This window comes from Drosophila grimshawi, unplaced genomic scaffold (assembly GCF_018153295.1).
Source record: "Drosophila grimshawi isolate 15287-2541.00 unplaced genomic scaffold, ASM1815329v1 contig_1367, whole genome shotgun sequence".
In the NCBI taxonomy this organism is placed as follows: domain Eukaryota; kingdom Metazoa; phylum Arthropoda; class Insecta; order Diptera; family Drosophilidae; genus Drosophila; species Drosophila grimshawi.
Genome location: NW_025062889.1, coordinates 8,408,550 through 8,427,864, shown reverse-complemented (window position 1 = coordinate 8,427,864; position 19,315 = coordinate 8,408,550). Strand labels below are relative to the sequence as shown.

General features: G+C 39.4%; 2 protein-coding genes across 4 annotated transcripts in view; one reads left to right on the top strand and one right to left on the bottom strand.

The window, feature by feature from the left end:
- LOC6560984 (histone-lysine N-methyltransferase 2D) overlaps nucleotides 1–19,315 on the bottom strand; it is a 39,437-nt gene that overhangs the window by 11,048 nt on the left and 9,074 nt on the right. The window contains exons 3-7 of one of the 3 annotated variants that reach the window (XM_032734803.2): nucleotides 7,124–7,298; nucleotides 5,266–5,963; nucleotides 4,878–5,010; nucleotides 4,604–4,770; nucleotides 3,131–4,552 (exon numbers count right to left, since the gene is read on the bottom strand). In XM_032734803.2, coding sequence (XP_032590694.1) covers nucleotides 3,131–4,552; nucleotides 4,604–4,770; nucleotides 4,878–5,010; nucleotides 5,266–5,963; nucleotides 7,124–7,298 — 2,595 coding nt within the window. Of the gene's footprint in view, nucleotides 1–2,483; nucleotides 2,987–3,130; nucleotides 4,553–4,603; nucleotides 4,771–4,877; nucleotides 5,011–5,265; nucleotides 5,964–7,123; nucleotides 7,299–19,315 lie in introns of those variants that run through there. The other 2 variants (XM_032734804.1, XM_001986127.2) reach the window with 2 other exon arrangements.
- Nucleotides 7,676–12,055, top strand: LOC6559059. Its single transcript, XM_032734806.1, has 4 exons — nucleotides 7,676–7,765; nucleotides 9,588–9,715; nucleotides 11,549–11,602; nucleotides 11,685–12,055. Exons 1-4 carry the CDS (start codon nucleotides 7,699–7,701, stop codon nucleotides 11,940–11,942), a joined length of 507 nt encoding a protein of 168 aa, XP_032590697.1. The 5' UTR covers nucleotides 7,676–7,698; the 3' UTR covers nucleotides 11,943–12,055.

Here is a 19,315-nt window from a genome sequence, read left to right as displayed (position 1 = left end):
TGCCAACTGGCGCTACACAAAAAGAAGCTGAAATTAAGTATACGCCATCGACATTAACGAGCCAAGTAATCTGAGTGGCGGCCTGTGAACTTTTGCTTTTCTTTTGGCAAATGTCTGCGGCTATAATTAGTCAGTAATTCGTGTGCGGCCTTGACAAATGTGCCAAAAAAAAAAGCGAAAAGCAAACAAAAATTGTGGTCAGCCGAGTCAATAACCGCTTTTAAAGAGGCAGCATAATATGTTGCCATTTGTCCATATTAATGGCTATCAATTGTATAATTCGAATCCGTGCGTTAACAGCTGCTGGACCCGTAAATTGTTAGATTGACCTTCATTGGCATTCGCTTTGATATCGTATATGATACCAATGAACCCAAGTGGAATTTTCGTTCGCTGTTTATTTGCCATGTAAATAAATGATCACCAATTCGAGGCCTCAGCTCGCCCCCCATCTCTGTGGGGCAGTGTCGATTTAAAAAAAAAGCTCATTAAATATTCAATTAAATAGGGAAATCTGTGGCGTCATTTCTTGTCTCTCTTCATCTTTAATACATTAGACGACTTTTCTTTTCAGCTGAAGGATACTTTAAAAGTGCACCTGGCCTGAGAGGAGGTTGGAGGCAGCTTTCGTGTTGGTGACTTTGGTGTTTACCTTAAACGTTACCTGTTTGTGACACCAAGGCCTAAAAACAAATGCATTTGCACGTTAACACTTTGTGCAGCCCCCTTTCTCTTAGCCCCACTTCCTTCCAATTTGCTTCAATGTAAAATCAATAGACACGAAACAGCAACTGCAGCTAAGCAAAAATGTTATTTGCCTGCCTGTTTTTGATATTTTCTACGTGTGTTCTGGTTGAAGGAGAAAAACAGCTACAGGAAACTTGGCGCAAAACATTTATTGTTTACATAGCCATGTGTGTGTGTGTGTGTTTGTGTGTGTATGTGAATAGTATGTGCTTAGGGGCGGGCATCAGATAGTGACCACCAAGGCTGCATTCGTATCATTTGCAGGTTCTCGTTTGCTTAGGATTCGCTTTAGAGTTTGCCAACAACTTTACTTTGTTTTGTTATGGCCAAAATGACAAGGACTTTCTGGTGAAAGGTATACAAATCACGCCAGGGCACACACAGTTTAATCGCTCTTAGCCAACCCCTAACCCTTTGTTCTTAATTCAGACAACAGCTTTTTATGATATGGATTCTACGAAATTACCATGCCGGATACTGCCAAAGATTATTGCGTTGTATTGAAAATATTAAGGAAATTGTATCTTTTTTTTTGTATGTAGTCAACAATAGAAAGAGACTAGCTTATTACAGGATATGATAAATTACTGTTGTATAGAGCTGCTATATACCTATTAGTTAATGCCTCGAAGTCAGCTGCTGCTCATGTCATGTATTTTTGTTTGTTTTTTTTTTAATAGTAATTTTCCGCTTTTCCATCTACTCATGTAGCTTTATATGTTTAAATGTTTATATATTGTGTGCATATATATATAAACATGAGAATAAACTCTTATAACATAAATGCTGTTCCCCTGCGTTTATTAAAGACCGAACTACTCATTACGACTTACAATGAAATCATTAAGTTAATAAATCACAACAGCTCGGACAAAGTGGACATTGTTTTTGACTCAGTCTCAGTCTCCGTCGCAGTCTCGCTTTCGGTCTGGGGGAATGGATTACATATGCTTCATGTTTTTCTTTTTAATGTAAATAAATATTTATGTATGTAAAATATTCTGTATAATGCCTATGGAAGAACCTGGCAACCTGCGCCTTGGCATGATTTCATTTTCATTTGTTTTTGTTACTGGTAGTTTATTTTGACAGCTGTCGTCGCCCGGTATGAGATGTGTTGTGGAATACATTGTATAAAAATATTACCATATAGTACAACAGCCAGTTGAAACAAATCAATTAAAGATGCTATATGATATTTACATTCACATTTACTGTGTCTGAATAATCTCTTAAGTGTTTTTGTAACGAAACATTTCTTCCGAAATGGAGTCAATGATTTTATGGATATTAAATGAATTTGTAAACTTGCCTCCTCTTAATAACTAATATATTCTTTTAAAATCGTTTTTAAGTTCAAAACATATAATCAAAATCGATATACAGAGAAAGATTATACTTTGAATTGCAGCCATGTCTTAAATGTTTCTGGATTTTATAGATATCTCATTTCATTTCAAACAAAATCCTGTCCATAGAAATTAAATGTTATCCTACAATTCGATGAGTTGCTTTAATTGGGAGTCGTGCTTTATCACACTGACGTAATATAATAAAACAGCGTTACGATGTTAATATTGATATTTGTATAGTCATCATAAAAAGGCCAACACTCATTGCCAAAATAATAAACTGCGGACTGTGGCTATCTTATCTGATGATGGCCTGTTGATGTACTGCATCAGCCATGACCGAAGTCTATAAACTTGAAGTGGAAAACTTTTGGTTACACATACCTCCTTGTAGCGCTTGGATAGGGTGCGGCAAATGCGCTTATAAAAGGGCGCCATTTCAAATGTTGTTTTAACTTTGGAGCGGGTTGAAGTACACAATTGCAGAGTTGAGTCTCTTATAGTCTCTGTTTAAGGTTCTTGGATTGTTTTTTTATTTTTTTTCTTATTAGGAACACACAGTTTACATTTCAGTTGGCCTTTGAAGAATAATTCGCGGCACACGCAAAACAGAACGATAAATTTTTTAATTACGGATTTCCAGTTAAGAACTTTTCTGATTTGTTTTTTTTTTTTTTTGTGCGTAGTGGTTTATGACATGTATATTTTTTTGTTGATTGTTGCTTGGGTGGTGCTGTGCCAAGTGTTTCAGCTAGTGTGTTGCTCTCGTGTTGATCGTAAACATTTGAATGAGTCGATCGGCCAACGGTGCGAGTCTTTTATGAGCTGCCACAAGGCAGCAACAACAAAGCAGACATATATGTAGATAAAATTGGGAGACTTTTGCTGCGCGCGCAGCTTGAAGCGGAAATGAGCCACACAAAGAGAGCCAGACACAACAAGAGAGATGTGTATATGTATTTGCATGAATAGATAGTGGGGGAGGTTGGGAACGGGAACGAGAGCGGGAGCGGGACTGGGGCTACACTTACTTGTTGGACAACGATTGTGGCACGCGGCTGCTTGCAGACGGCCGCTGCCTCCAAGGGATTAGCTGTCACATTAATTGAACCCCCACCACCCGGCAATGAATCCTCCAGTTGTTGCGCCTGTTGCACCTTTGACTTGGATTTGCTTTTGAAGGAGCGTTTGCGTGTGCTGTCTGTGGGACTGAGTGCAGCGGATTGTTGCGATTCGCTGCCCGGACTATGCATATGCAGCATGTGCAGATTCAGTGTGGAGTTCGAGCCATGTTTGGGTGGTATCTGCTCAAATTTGTTGGCAATATCCTCGAACTTATTGAGCTCGGCGTAGGAGTGGTCGCTGGGCGAGGACGATGACTTGGCCTGCGGATAGAAGGCATCGGATTGTGGCACATATTGCTGATTCTCTCGTATTGTTGTGTGTATAACGGAATCGGGTCGAATGCGCTTCGAATTCTTGCGGGACGGTGGATGATCCCGATCATGATTGAGCTGCTGTTGCTGTTGTTGTTGCTGTTGCTCCTTCTGGGTAAGGCGCGAGTATTGCTGAAAGATATCGGTACTCATCCTGCGCTCATAGACGGAACAATTGTCCACCTCATCCGAATCGCTGCTGGTGCTTGCCGTCGCCGAGCTGGGTGCAAAGCATTCCCGCTGAATCCGTTCATAATCCAATGCCTCGCGATCAAATGGAAACATTGTGCCAGCAGCGTTGTTTGCCTCACGCAAACAGCGCTCGCTGCTGCCACTGGATGAGCTGGACGAATACTTTCGCTGCTGCTGGGCACACAACGTGGACGAGGGTGACAACTGTTGTTGGGTTTGGCGCTGCTTCTGCTGATTTTGGTTCTGGTTCTGGCAGCTGCCAAAGAAATTACCATCTTTCATTGTGGGCGGTGCCGAGTTGATTTTGGCAATGGCGCCCGTCGAGGCGGAGGGCGTGGTTCGTTTCCGCTCACGTTTGGGACTCGTGCGGCTGCTGGACGAGGGTGAAACGCTCGGCGAGATGCGATTACGTGTTGTTGTGGTGCCATTGGTATTCATCGCATCGCATCGCTCCTTGGCGCGTAATTTCTTGTTGCGATTAACAATCGCAATGCGCTCCTCCTGCGACGCCTCATCGTCGCTGCCAGCTGCAGTGCCCGCATAATGCGCTGAGCTGCTCGCCCGGCGCCCCTGCTGCTGTTGCTGCTGTTGCTTCTGTTGCTGCTGCTGGTGTCTCTGCTGTGCATCCTCCTTGAAGGTGAAATGACTGCGCACTTTCTCGCTGGTGCGTGCCGACTTGGGTGATTGCGGCGGATCGAATGTGAAGTGCTCACGTGCACGTGTTGGCGGTGGTGCCGTGCTGGGCTGACGTGACGACGATAGCAACAGTGGCGTTGTGGATGATGGCTCTCCGGTCAGTATGGACAGACAGGATTCCTGGCTCTGCTATGCAAATAAAGTGAACAACAAATACAATCAGCGTTTTGTTAAACTCACCTCGGTGCTGTCCTGCAGATTCATGTCGGGTCGCGTTGAATAACGTGAGCAGCTCGTTAGTTCCAATTCAGTACCCCCTGCCTCATGCTCCGAATCGATTTGTATGGCCGTGAGCAATGGCTCCTCCAGCGAACTGAAAAGCGGCTCGCTGGGCCCAGAATTGTCGCCTGCGAACAAAAGGTCAGAAGTAAGCCAAGTGTAAACCAGTTTGATTAGTTGATTAATTAAAATGGGAATCAATCAATCAATCAATGCAACCCCAACTGCCACCTACCTAAATCAAGGGAGTCGCACGTCTCTGAGGTATCCGTGTGCGTCACATTGGTTATGAGGGTGCAGGCCGAGTCTGTGGATGTGTTGATGGTCGTATCCGGTATCGATGCAGACGAAGTACCCATTATAACCAGCTAAATATAAAATATCAATGGCATTAGATGACTAATTTAAATTAGGATAAAAACGAATGAATGGATATCATATACAGAAAGACGGACTGGACTAGTGATGCTTTATATGGTCGAAGGCGTCTTCTTAACGACAAAATAATTAAATACCTTCTGCAAGCATATACAAATGTCATACTAAAAGTATATTATCAACTTTCAAATTAGCATATTTTAACAAGCTGAGTAGGCTTTTCTCTTTAGTCTTAAATTACTAACCTTGGGCACTCCACCCGCGCCCATGGGATGCATAGGTGTTGCACCACTCACAGAGTTGTGGTAGGCACTGGAAACGGCATTCATGGGTAAGCTGTTGAGCGGCGTGCTGACTGAGGTTGATGAATTGATCTTGTTCTTGATGCTGCGTCCACTCTTAAAGTACAGTCGACGCAGAGCCGTTGCAGTTGATGAGCCGGAGGTGCTGAAGCCATCGTTATCCGAGCCGCTGGAGTTGCTGCCGCCTGAGAGGATGCCCATGCCGTTTAATTGAGCCGCAGCACGCACCGCTGTTGGCGTTGCTGGCTTCGATGTGGATCTGGACGTAGACGTGGACGTAGTAGTTGCTGTTGTTTTTTGTGTATTGGAAGTATTCGCAGTAGATGCGGGTGCAGTTGTTGTGTTGGGCGTGGAGCGGTTTGCAGGTCGCGTTGTGGACACAGATCTATTGTTTGTGCGTGGCGAGGCATTGGAACTGGGCGTGGACGTGGATTGCTTGACGCAGCTTGCTGCTTGTGTTGGAGATGTCTTCTCGCTGGAGTGTTGGCCCAGCGCAAGTGCCATCATCGCCGCAGATCTTGTGCTCATATAGCAGGTGGGTAGCGGCTTAGGCTTGTTGTTGTTGTTATTGTTGCTGCTGTGTTGGTGGTGGCTAGTGGTGCTATTGCCCTGTGCTGCATGTGAAAGGGATACGGTCATGGCTACAGTGAAAAGATGTGAAGAAAAAGTGAAATAGATTTTAATTAAAGCAATTGCAAAGTAGTTGACAACAATAGCCTAGAATTATACTAAGGTACATTAAAGCTTAGGTCTCTATGAAAAGCAGGTAAAGCAAAAGATCTAAGTGCAAGTAAAATATCTTAAGAAAATCTGGTTTGCTTGTAAGCTCGACTATATAAATGACTATGAAGCCTGTTAACGACTTTAAAATTGTTTTAGTTACTGTTGTATTGGGTAATTGTAAGATGTGCACATTCTCCGGTGATTTACCCATTCGTTAAGCTAACGTTACGCGGCAATTGGGTTGGGCAAATCATGCCTTCTAAATCAACATACAAAAAATCAATAGATTGTAGCGTGACAGGGACCTTAATCACTCACACGCAATAAAAGACACAGACACACACACACATACATACATACACACACACACACATACTAAGTGACTCATAAGCTATCGGGAATTGGTTTCGAGGACGTTGTTTTACTCGCCGGGTACTTTACCGTAACGCGCTCGGAATCGCTTGGAATAGCTGTGCAAAATGGCACGTAAACAGAACAGTGATTCCGAGGAAAACAAAACAAAAATTAACGAGAGATAGAGAGCATTGAGATAGATAATAATATCGTCTAAATAAATTCCACAAATAATTGAGTGGCGGTTGCGTATAACGTATTTCGGGATACTACGCGAACACTCGAATGTTATTGTTTACCTATGATTGCCCGTTAAGTGCGAAAGCTATACACTTTACAGAATATCAATGGAAAAATAGCTGAAGATACCAACAGACAGAACAAGACGTTTATGGAACGCAAATACCACAAGCTCAGCGCCTAACCGGATAAGAGGAGTCAAAAGACTTTGACCCAAAAATATATTTCACAACATGTCGAATTTTTTCATATGTCGCCGCGTCCCGTTGCGAAAATGCATTACGAGCAAACTGTTGTTGCAGCATGTTTCCAGCTTTATTTACACAAATGTCACTGAAAGTGTGTCAACTGTTTTGCTGCGTGTGTGGAGAATGCCAAAACAAGTGCGGGGTGCACTGGGAATGAAACATAAAAATAGGGAGTACACACACTACTTTGATGGAAAATGTCTGGCAGTAAAATTGAGTAAATATTAATGCATTACCTTGACCACGACTCCGGGAGGTTGGTGAGGAGCCCGTTGTAGTTGTTGGATCTCCTGCTCCTGCTCCTACTCCAGCTGCTGAGGGCGCAGCTGTTATAGGCGTTGTTGTAGGCGTGGCATTTGGCGCTGCACTGCTCTCGCGAAAGATGGGTGAGCCCGGTACATATCGCTCAGGCTGTAAATATGAAATGATATCGAGATCAAAATGCCATTAATTACGTTTCAAAAATAAGTGGCAAAGTAAGATAAGCGGATAGTAAGATATGAATCAGAAAACAACAACTATAACATATAAAGTAGTTGCGCCATCATTTTGCCGGTTCTTCTCCAGTTCTTTACCTAAATATATAAAGATCTTATCAGCAGGCTCGGAATGATAAGATATGACGACCCCACGGACAAAATTCCAATCGAGTCCATTAATATCAAAGGCAAACAGCACTAGGACAACAACCCCTTTACAGTTTAAATACAAGTTTCAGTCGTATGTCAGAACCGTAGACGATACCATTACCAACTGTCAATAACACAAAACCCCAATTCAATTCAACAAGTGCTGCAGCAGAACACTTGAGATGCTAAAGGTCTCACTGCTTTTGGCATTTTATGTCACTTTCTTAAGGACAGCCGCTCAAACAAACGGTTTGTGTTGTTATTTTTTAAATATTGATGTGTCATAAATATTTCACACAAGTATCTATGCATATATTTATCGAGTTCAAGAATATTCAATTTCCACTTAACTAAATTAGCCGGTTTTATTTCGAAACTTGTCTAGTCAGTGTTCACAATTTATGACAGCCTGCAAAAAATCAGGTAGTATATGAAACGTTTTTTATTTTGTTTTTTCTTGGCAAGCTCTTAGGCTAATTCAACATGAGACCTCCTCATGATTCCAAGAACTTTGTTGTTAGTACTTATTTCTAATATATACTAAATATCTATGCAGTTCGGTCGAATAGACATTTAGTCTGTAATAACCGATCTCTATCTCAGCTGTCGACGCCACTCCAGTGACCGCATTTGATTTGTTGATTGAAACAAAAAAAAAAAATAAACAAAAATCATTTCTGAAAGATCTCACGGCATAACGTCATATTTTTAGACAACGCGCCACCGTGAGTCCAGATCTATAGGTAATTTGAATAATTGGTGGAATATAATTGATACCTTAAAAATTTTCTATAAGTTTGCTTGCAATAGACTATAGAATATAAAAATGGATTGAATATGTTATGTGCAGATTGATCGATTGTAAACCACTGTGTGTATAGTTTATTTTGATTTAAGCATTTTCGTCCGAATTAATAATAAGTATATAATGACTGATTCGCGAATACGGCGAACTGAAGCGTGCTGGTGCCAATGGATTTTTTTTAAGCAGAATCGCAGTGCATATATGTTATAAAAATAATCTTGAATTTTGCCCGCTCGCTTCTATACACAATTTTACAATGAAATTGTGACTCTGTAAAAGTCATATTCAAAGAGTACACCTCATCATTTTGATTGGGGGGTGGCGGTATGGAGAGCTAGGCCCTGATAGAGGCAACTGCCTCAGCTGTGCCAGCTGTTAGACAATCGCTTGTTGTAAATATACAGGGTCATTTGGGGTCTGGGACCAAGCTGACAGACCTATTGGCAAATACCTCTCAATGATGCGCAAGGAAGGGGCTGTAACACTTTTAAATGAATCGTGTCTAATATTTCGTTTTGGATTTTTATAACCACAGTAATGAATTAAAATATTATATATTTTTTATTAAGATCTGCTTAGAAGTACACCAATTAACAAATGTACATATTTGCAAGGGTATTTAAAATTTGGCAATTCATTGACGATTTGTCTTTTTCCCCCTTTCCTAATTTTTGACAATTTTTTTTGAAACACCAAGTCTCGTGTCATGAAATAAGCTTTTTAAAAATTGTGGCCATTGGCTGTGCCTGTTGCTATTCTTGTTACACATTGTTGTTGTTGTTGTTGATGTTGTCTATTGACGTCATTGTTATTACACAAAACGCATATAGAGTATACATAGAAAGATACATGTCGAGGACGCTGTCGTGCCACTTGGCAAATAGACAGAAAGTCTGTTGCCAAAATTCTCGCTTTAATGCAATTAATTTGAATAAAAACAACAAAAACAACCGATTTCTATGTTTTTATAGATTTTCAGTAGTATTTGTTGTTTTCGTAGTGTTGTGTTGTGTTGCTTTCTCTATAAATAAAATCTATGAAAAGCACAATATCATCATCATCATCATCATGATTGTTGTCATCATCAGATTTATCAGCTTCATAATGAAGTGTATCACCATCCACCGAAAGCGAAAGGCAACGTCATGACCTCGTTCAATATTTTTTGAGATGTGTACGAGTAATTTCGTGTTGTATATATATGTACATGTACATATATGTGTGTAGTTTATAGTTTTATTTATGGATTTTATTTTGGACTTGCAGCGCTCGAATGCTACGCTTGCAGCTACTTGCTTGGCCAGAGTGATGCCACCTGCCTGACAAATGCCAGCGCTGTGCGTGCCCTCAACTGCACCAAAAAGTATTGCCTCACAGTGCGGCAAGAAGCGATTGTGAGTATTCTACAAAGTAGCAGCCATGTAGCCACCCATTAGCCGTTATTTGGCGGAGAACTGGATTGGCTCAGATCAGCTTAACTAAACGAGCCGCAGCTCGAATGATTGCCCTGCAACAAAGTGGCAACTGCAGACGAGTCATAGTTTTAAGGTTTTTGTGCAACACCACTGGGTTTGGTAGAGCAACTTTGTGGCTAAATGTAGTAAGAACGAAAGTTTTCGCTCAGTAAATTAGCGCGACTTACGTTTACAGCTAAGCTATTAAACTAAGCTCTTGAATTCATACACGCAAAGAAAGTAATTGAATAGACGATGGGCATTGGGCACATGTTGCGTATGAGTTATATGTAAGTGGCAAAAAGCCCTATCCTTCTAAGCGCCATTGTAAATTATATTTATGTGCTCTTATCTGTCTGCAAGCTGCTCATATTTAATGTGACTTTTGAGTCAAAATATAAGACGAGAGTTACGTAGTTAAACAGCCCAGAATATATGAAAAAAGTTGAGTAAGAACAAGAAGAGGCAGAAAAGATCATATCTGAAATAGTCTTTAACAAAATCACTACCTATGAATATCCATGAATTGTTATAAACATTAGTAAATACATTTTTGTGCAGAGAATTAAGAAGCTGGCCAAACTCTTTATATACAGATATATTTTCTTAATTTTGAATAGCGAATTTATGCAGTCGTTTCCATGGAAATGGGGAGACTCAGCTTGAAGGTGCTGCACGAATTGGCATTCAAATGGTTAAGTCAAGCAGCCGACATTCAAACATTTGATGTTGATGAATTGTTTGCATAGCTGTGAAAATCACGTACATTTCTAGAGATGGGCTGGTTGGTTGCTCGTAGAACTCTGACTCTAACCTTTATCGATTGTGTTTACGCAGAAATTTAAAATAGAAAAAGACAATTGGGGTTTTGTTGACGTTGGAGCTTTTATGCTTTAATTTCAAAAGTCGCAACCACATCAAATTATACACAAATTTCCTCGAAAAAGTGGAGTGCATAAAAAGTCCATTACCATAATTTAATGGAAAGTCAGAAAGGCGTATAAAAGCCACAAAAGCCGCTGTATAAAGCAGAGCGACACCCAGCCATACACACACGCTTACATATACACGTATCTGCTAAATGTTATCACCCCCTCAAAACTTCAGCCTCCATTGACTGCTATCTGCTCTCGTCACCCAAACTCCCAGCGTTTTTTCCGTTTTTTTTTTTTTTTTTAACGGGTTGGATAAACATTTGCCAGCGCTTCATTAGTCGGCAAGCCTTGAACTCTTTGTTATTGAATTTGCCGGATCAAAGGAGCCTTGAGCCGGCACAAAATGAACTAAAACTTACTTATACGCCTGCACAACGAGCAGAACAAGCAACAACATCTGCTGTCTTTCAGACTAAATGTGCCATTGAAGCTCTGTCGTAATACAATTAAAACTTTATTTGCACTTGGCCTGTCCTACTGATGAAGACAACTAAATAGTCGATGTGATACAAAAAGAACTCATCATGTTAACAACAACTCTGTAATTGTGTGTGTGCTATAAAAATTGAATTATAATCTGATATAGAGATATGCCAAAGATCTTAATGACTCACATTATTTACAATTTGATAAATAAATCTTGTTATTGAACACAGTAAGCAAGCATATTTAAACTAGCAGCTGAAGCTAATTTCTAAGTTTAAATCTTAAAGACATCCACAGAGTATGAAAAAATCAAGTTTTTAAAATGACTCCAAAAAATTGTAGCAACAAATTGTGGGATAACTATTTCTTATGTTGCTTCTCTTTCTTATATTTTTTCATATGTCGCCGGCAGCATAATGGGAACAAAGTCATTTCCTTTCTACGTGACTGCCAAGATAAGCCGGTTGTGAGTATTGGGTATTGAGTGTGGGGATCAACAGCTAGACCGATTGCGCCTGGGGCAAAAATTTAATGTACACACTTTGCAGATACTGAACGGAGTTAAGACAGACGATTCTTTTCGCTTCTACTATCGCTCCTGCCAGCAAAATCTGTGCAACGGACACAACGGACGCGTCTCCAACTCGAGTGGTGGAGGTGGCGGTGGCGGTGGAGGGGTTGGAGCACTGGGTGGCAATCACAATGCCATTATACCTGGAAAAAATGGTTGCTTAGGATCTAGACCAGACAGCGTTTGGTTGAGATTGTTGTTGCTGCTGATGCCTGCTGCTGCTGCTACTTGGTAACTGTAATTAGCATTAAATGGATGCGATGAAAAATGTCTTAAGGACAAGGCAGATTATAATCCTAATGTCTACCAGAGATGAAAATAAAATGCCGACAGCGGCCAATTAAAACACTTTCAGGAGCAGTCTGCATAATTGAGATGTAGGCAGGGGACCGGTAGTGGGTGGTGCGACGTGTAAGGAGAGAGCACGCTGTCCATTTTGCATTGTAATCATTTGACAACTTATGAGGTCATTGGGGGTTCAGCCTCCGAGCTAAACTTCCGTTAGCGCCCACATGTTGACCGCAATACTGGGACTGGGGGCCTTCAATTGCCAGCTCATTAAAATAAAATTAAATACGCGTTAAAAGCAAACATAAATTCCAGCAAAACAGCCAACACTTTTGGTCTCCGGCTGCTGTCTAATGATTTGACGACATTTTTATGTAAATTTCTGGCAAGTGAAAAAAAAAACCAAAAAAAAAGCACCCGACTAACCTGAAAGATGTCAAGTGCAAAAGTGTCATGAATAACACAAAAAACACTGGCAAAAAGAATATAAAAATCTACACGGCCCAGTTGGATGTTGTATATGTATCCTTTTAATTGCTTGCCTTCCTCAAACCCCCAGTTGATTAGGATATAAACTTGAGACTCGTTTGTTGTTCGTGTTTGCTTATGTTGTTGGACCAAGCAGGAAAACTTCAGACTTCAGAGTGCAAAGACTGTAGATGAAGGACCACTTAGCTAAGCAAATACGTTGTCCCACCACACTGTGATAAAATACAGTACAGGAAGCGTAGTATCCTATGCTTCATTAAGTTCCTTACCAAGAGTTAAGGCTTTAAGGGATTAAGGTTGAGATTTTCACTTATATAAGGTTATTCTTAAAATTTACATACTACAACAAATTTATTCAAACGCTCACTTATAAATATAAGCGTGGCTTATATAGCAGGCTGACTCACAGCCAGAAATATAGATGTTTTAAACAAATCAAAACTTGTAAGCAAAAACGCTTGCATGTCGGTGTTAGCATTTGTGTGTGTGAGTGGAAGTTGACTTAACGCATTAAAGTTGCCATTAGTAACAACAAAAAGAGCAACATTGTAGCAAGCTTGTCAGTTGCCGTCATTGCCGTCGTTGCTGACATTTGATGTTGCGTTGCTGTTGCTTTGCTGTTGGCTTTTTGCTTTGTGCGCTTGCTCCCTTGACATGCTTTGGAAACACACGAAAAATGTTTGCATGGCAAACAAATCGCTGTCACCCTACCGCTCGCTCCCCCTCACGTCATTCGCGTAAATGGTGACATGGAAAAAAAATAATAGAAAAATAGCAAATCTCGCGACACGTTTCCCCACCCTGTTTTTGATTTCGGTTTGGGTCAGACAGCAATTGCCATTTGCAATTGAAAATTTCCAGCAATATGAAACAGACGGCCAGCAACAAGTAAGTTTTCGAAATTTTCAATCGACCAACTGACTATATTCGGATATTTAATATATCGATGTTTCATTTTTAAACTATAGCTAACTAGTTTTCTGGAAAACAAACAATTTATTATCCTTAAATAGTCCGTTATATTACCTTTATTCAATTCATAGTAACCTACAAACCCAATAATAATAATAAGTTAATCAATCATTCCTGACATATATACATGCTATAATTACCAGTTTGACATTCAAGAAAAACGTTTACTTTTTTTCAAAGACAACTTGCATATTAACAACATTAAGTTGAACTATTATTTTTGCATTTATTTCATTTCTGTTTTGTGGCCTCATTTAACTACACCTCAATAATTACATCTTATAAGTGTACGTACCCAAAGTGTCGACATTAATTAATATTAATTGGCAGATTTTCAAGCAAGTAACATAAAGAGACAAGTGAGAAAATTCAATTTAATTGAATTGAGGAAGCAATTTGCGCTTAACAAATATTTGCTTGATCCCAATCCGAAGAAGGGGCCACCACTCATGCCCGAGAATGCTCTGCTGCAATTTCTGATGTAAATATGAATATGTTGCACCTGACAGTTGCCGCGGCATTTAACAACAGAACATGAAAACAAGAAAGCGAGTCAATATTCAGAATACAGTTAAAATAGTCAGTGCACGACATTGATATACCTCCACTTTACAAATAATTTTTTCACATTTTGTAAAAAAATTATTGAACAAGAGCAGAGACGGCATTTACAAGCTTAAAAACTTTTCACACTTCTTCTTATCTGATCACAAACTTTGTCGAACTCAAGAATTAACTGATAACTGAAATAAAATAAGGGGTTACAAACAAGTAGCAGTCTTGATTGTTTTTATTATATTTTCCGTGCTTATAGATTATGGATTCCGTGGAAATGTATACAAATGGACAACGTACTGCGAAGGGTTGATTTCCCTACCAGACGCAGATTCGAAAGTGATAGCAACAGGAAAACGTATTTCTTTTGTGGAACCATCATTGGCAATTAATGGGAACAGCTGCTGTTCCTTAAGGAATGGAATTCGGGACGTTCTTAATAAATTAGAAGTCGAAAGACGATATACTGTATACTAAGAACATTTTCCCTTTCAATAAGTATTATAACTGAAGTGGATGGCAAAATATACCCCTTTTTCGATCATGAGTATATTTAGTAAAATATACAAAAAAGTGGGCCAACGATTGTTTCACTTATTTTTTATTTAATTTAATTTTATTTTTTGCACCGCCCAGCCCTCTTTAAGGAAGGAGGCGCGAATCTGCGGCAACTCAGAAGTGACTTTCGCTGTCTGCTTGTAAGGTGTGTGTATTTGTGTACCACATTATAAATTTACTTCATTTGTCTTTCATTACTGCGGCCACACAGATATTAATGGATACGACAGACAGTTTTACATGCCACGATATTTCAAAGGGGCAACGAGTCGTCGTCAATTACTGCGTCGATGTTATTTCCAATATAACCATTTAGTTGTCGCTGAGGGCACTAAACTTATCCATTGACGACCGCAATTTGTGGTCCTGTGGCGTGGCATGAGCAAACAGACAGAGAATAAATAGTTGGCTCCGTTTAATGCTCAATTGGCATTACAATGGCTGCCACCGCAATGAAATTGGCTGCTTGCAGTGCATTGAACTTGTCTGCTCAGAACTGAATGGACATTCCTCAATGTCTCAGTTTCCGCCTCTCTGACTCTCCCTCTATGGCTGTGTCCCTTGTGGCTGTTGGGACACAAAGCGTCAACTCTACCGGAAACTCTGCAACCATTATGTGAGGTGCCTTATCGGAAAATTCTCTGGAATTTTTCCACCTCCTTGAGCTACTGATACTATATGAAGTCATAGTCATTATTATTGCACACACCTTGTCTGCGCTGGCCACACTCATGTCTCTCACGCGTCCCCCTTCTGATCCACCCGAGCCAAAAATAATTGCGATTTATTCTTTGCCCATTTGCCAAAAATAAAAAAGGGAAATGTCAAGTAAAGAGAAAAGACCGCTCGCCAATTGCACAATCGCGATGCATGTGTTATTAATTTAAAGAAAAGAAAAAATGAAACAAGTAAGAACGAACCATAATAATAATAAAAAAAATAAAAAATCGAGCATGTCAGTAAAATAAAACAACAAAATGAGATAAAGAAGGCGGAACATTCGACTAAAAGTCGCGTGATTTATGCCTTTTTCACAGCTAGCACAGGGTAGACACTCGGGTGGGTGTTGGCTGAATGTGCACCCAGGAGGCACGTCTGTTACTTTGGTTCAATTTAAGAAAGTTCAAAGAGAAGCCATACAGAAAAACATATTTTAAAAATACAATCTAAATTATTCTAAAATAATTATAATGAGCAGTTTTCAGTAATTTATCATATTAAAATAGAAATGTTATTTGACACTCTCCAGTACACAGATATAAATACAAATAATAAATCAACCTCGAAACTATTACAGTGAAGTCTGAAGGATATGTTCAAATTAATTGCTTTGTCTATTTATAAGAATTTCTTTTGGCCTTTGTAAGATAATTAGACCGCTCACGTTTTGTAATGTCAAACATTTTTGTTTGTTTTCCAATTTTCGGCTCGCCTGGTCAGCTTCCATTGCATACACAAGATGTATCACTTTTTTTTTGCGAGTGTATTAATTATTGATGGATGCTTTGGCCTATATTTGTGGAAAAAATCAAAGTGAAAACGACAACGTCACTTCAGATGTTGGTCGCTTAAATTAAGCGTAAAATTTTGTATGACAAACGGGCAGTGCGCCAGCATACATTAAATCTTACGAAAGATCTTTACCCCGTTCTGCCCCTTCAGATTTGAGCACACCTTTGGCAGTCACAGTGGCGCCGTCAGAGATCAGGAAAGGGGCACATAACGAAACTAATAAAATGGGTGAGCCACTGCGAGAATTTGGCAAGGTGCTGTGAGTTAATGACGTCAAACCTAATAAGAAAGAACAGATATATTTTCTATGCCGAAGATTACACACTCTTGCAGACCGAAGTCCACCTCGTCACAACACAATTCTATTTAAAACTGAAGCATTGTGCCAGTGGATTTTGAATAAATTAGTAGTTTGATGCAAATAATTATGTTATCTATGTAATATTACACGTATCTTCATTTTTTATCCGAAATACTTCAAGCGTATAAAAAATAGGAACTGGTGAGAACCTCATTGTGTAGACTGCGCTATTTTGATCAACTGGTCACGAATCAACCCCAACCCCATACCCAGACGCCCAGGCACAGAAGATACAGTCCGTTGGTCTTGGCACATCCAGGAAATCCCAATGATTCATTTGACAAACCGACAAGCCTCAATGTTTGTGGGATTTGTCCGGCTCGCCCATAGGGATGGGCTATGTAAACAAAAGTCACTCAAGTTTCATGAGCTTTACACGATTTATGATGTTCCAAAAAATTGAAAGAGTGACAATGGAGATGCGTAAAAATGCCTGGAATGCCGCAATGCCGATGAAAATTAACATGTGATTTTTTAGCGACACATGTCATCAGTTGCTCCCACAAATGCGGTTCGAATCTTCTATTATATAAATGTATATATAAGATGATCAGTGAATATGAGTAGAGCATGTTGTTAGAGGTGAAACGGATCTCTAGATCTACTGAGTGGTTAAATGATATATGTGAGACTACAAACTTATATTGCGGATATGAGTTTGAGTTTAATGCATTGCCAACAAAGATGCCAATGAATTGTTGTATACCATATAAATGGGTATTTGTATGTATCCACACAATTATTTATATAAGTATGTATGTATGCATAGTACTTATTTATATATACCCATTGCTGATGATGTTGACAATCAATTAATTTCAGATATGCCCACAACAAAAGCCAGTATCGGTATGTGTGAATTGTTTTTAATGTAAATTGCATTAAAATAAATAAGAATGCGATATATTTTAAAACCGTTTAAGGCAGCCCAAGCCATTTCAATTTCAATTATGCCATAAGTTCACTATCCATCTGAGTGGCGCCACAGTCTCGCTGTCTCCTTCTGTCTCTCCCTCTCTCACTCACTCTCCATCTCTTTTTGCCGCCAGTGACGTCGGCAGTGAACAGACGCATGTCTTCCATGTCCTATGAATGCCAATTCATGAATCCCATTTGCATACACATATGCTTAGCATCTTCATTCTCAGTTGCTCAGTGAAGCAATGCATAGTGCAGAGTTCATTGACATGGCTATAAATTTGTTGTCGCCACAAAAATAGTTTTACATTTTTCTCACTTTCCACTAGAGCTATTTATTCCGTTGGATTGCACAATTTGCTAGATTTCTATACATTCGTTTTATTATTATAAGTGATAAAAATGTAGAAACAAAAAGAAAATATAAATTTGAGAGAATCAAAATAATAAATTCAAAGTAAAAGTATTATATCCAATAATCCAACACTTACTTTAAAGTGGTTACCGCTATGAGTGGGAATTCAAAGTCAAGTTCTTACCATTAGATTTAGCATTCAATTTGAAGGGTTTGTATGTGCATCTATTTGAAGCACGTAACCATACGTTCATACTATAACAACAACCAAAACAATGGCAATTTATGTTCTATACAGCATACTCAGAAATTCATAGCTTTTTGCGTGTGGTAATATAATACTCTGCTAGTGGCAACTAGTGTCTGTTGTAGTCTAGTTAATTAAAATCTGTGCACAATTGTGGCAACAACAATGGCAACGAACAAACCAATGTGACGAACCAAAACCTTTTGCCAAGTCATTGAATAGAGTGTCAACAAATTTGTATCTATATAATAATACATAGGAACCGTATTTATTGTACGTGTTTGTGTTTCGCTACAAAAGGAGGTTATCCAATTTGGTCGGGAAAAGTGAAAAACATTGCTTTTTTATAAATGAATTTCCGTATTTCACTGGCGAACGCTTCATAAGCACCGCAACCCCGTCTCCTGAAACCCCAAAACAAATTGAAAAATTCATGCAACGCATGTTGTAAACAATATTTTTGGACTCTTAAAACTGAGTCAATGCAATGCGTGGGAGTGGCTACAACTTAAAAATGCAAATGCAGATGCAATAGCATTTAAATGAACCACAGCACAACTAAAAATACATTTTTCATAATTACATATATTCTATGCTGTTGACAAACGAAAATGAAAATGATAATTGTTGGCAAAAATAAATGAATTTTGACTGGTCAGTTTTTGCGTGGGCCAATGGCCAAACACTGCAAAAAGTCAATGCGCTCATTAGTCGGACAAAAATGCCATTTATCAACGGCATTAGAAATGTGTCAGCTCCTCGCTTAGATCACAATTGCAGTTTGCGAAAACAATTGCGACAATTGTCAACAAAATTTACATATATAATGGAAGTTCACGGGCGTCTAACCTAATAGTTAAGCAAACAACTTGAAGGATTTATCGTATTGAAGTGTCTCTGGCTAATTGACATCTGTACATTTTCACTTGTCACGGAAGTATAATCATCTTAACCTGTGGGAGGCCCTGTTCTTGCCAACCACCCATGAATTTTGCCAATTGAAGCAGTTTGTCAATTTTGGCAAGCAAACTGATGACTTTGCCATGAGCAAGGACATATTGCGGCCGAGTCTAATAAACCCAGAATAACTACATAAGTACGAGTATATGTTGTTTTTTGCAACTTTGTGGAAAGTTTGTGGTCTAGAACAGCACAGTTTTCGATAACTGTACGATTCTAATAATATACATTATGCAAATTAAAGTAAAGTAAAGTGCTACCAAGAAGACAATTTCAATTGACTTATCTCTGAGCTGCTTTGCTGCCAAGAAAAGAGGCGAATACAATTTTCTATGCATTGGTTTTCTCTTACATATTAAGCCCTGCTGCCAATTTAATTAAATTGGCAACTCT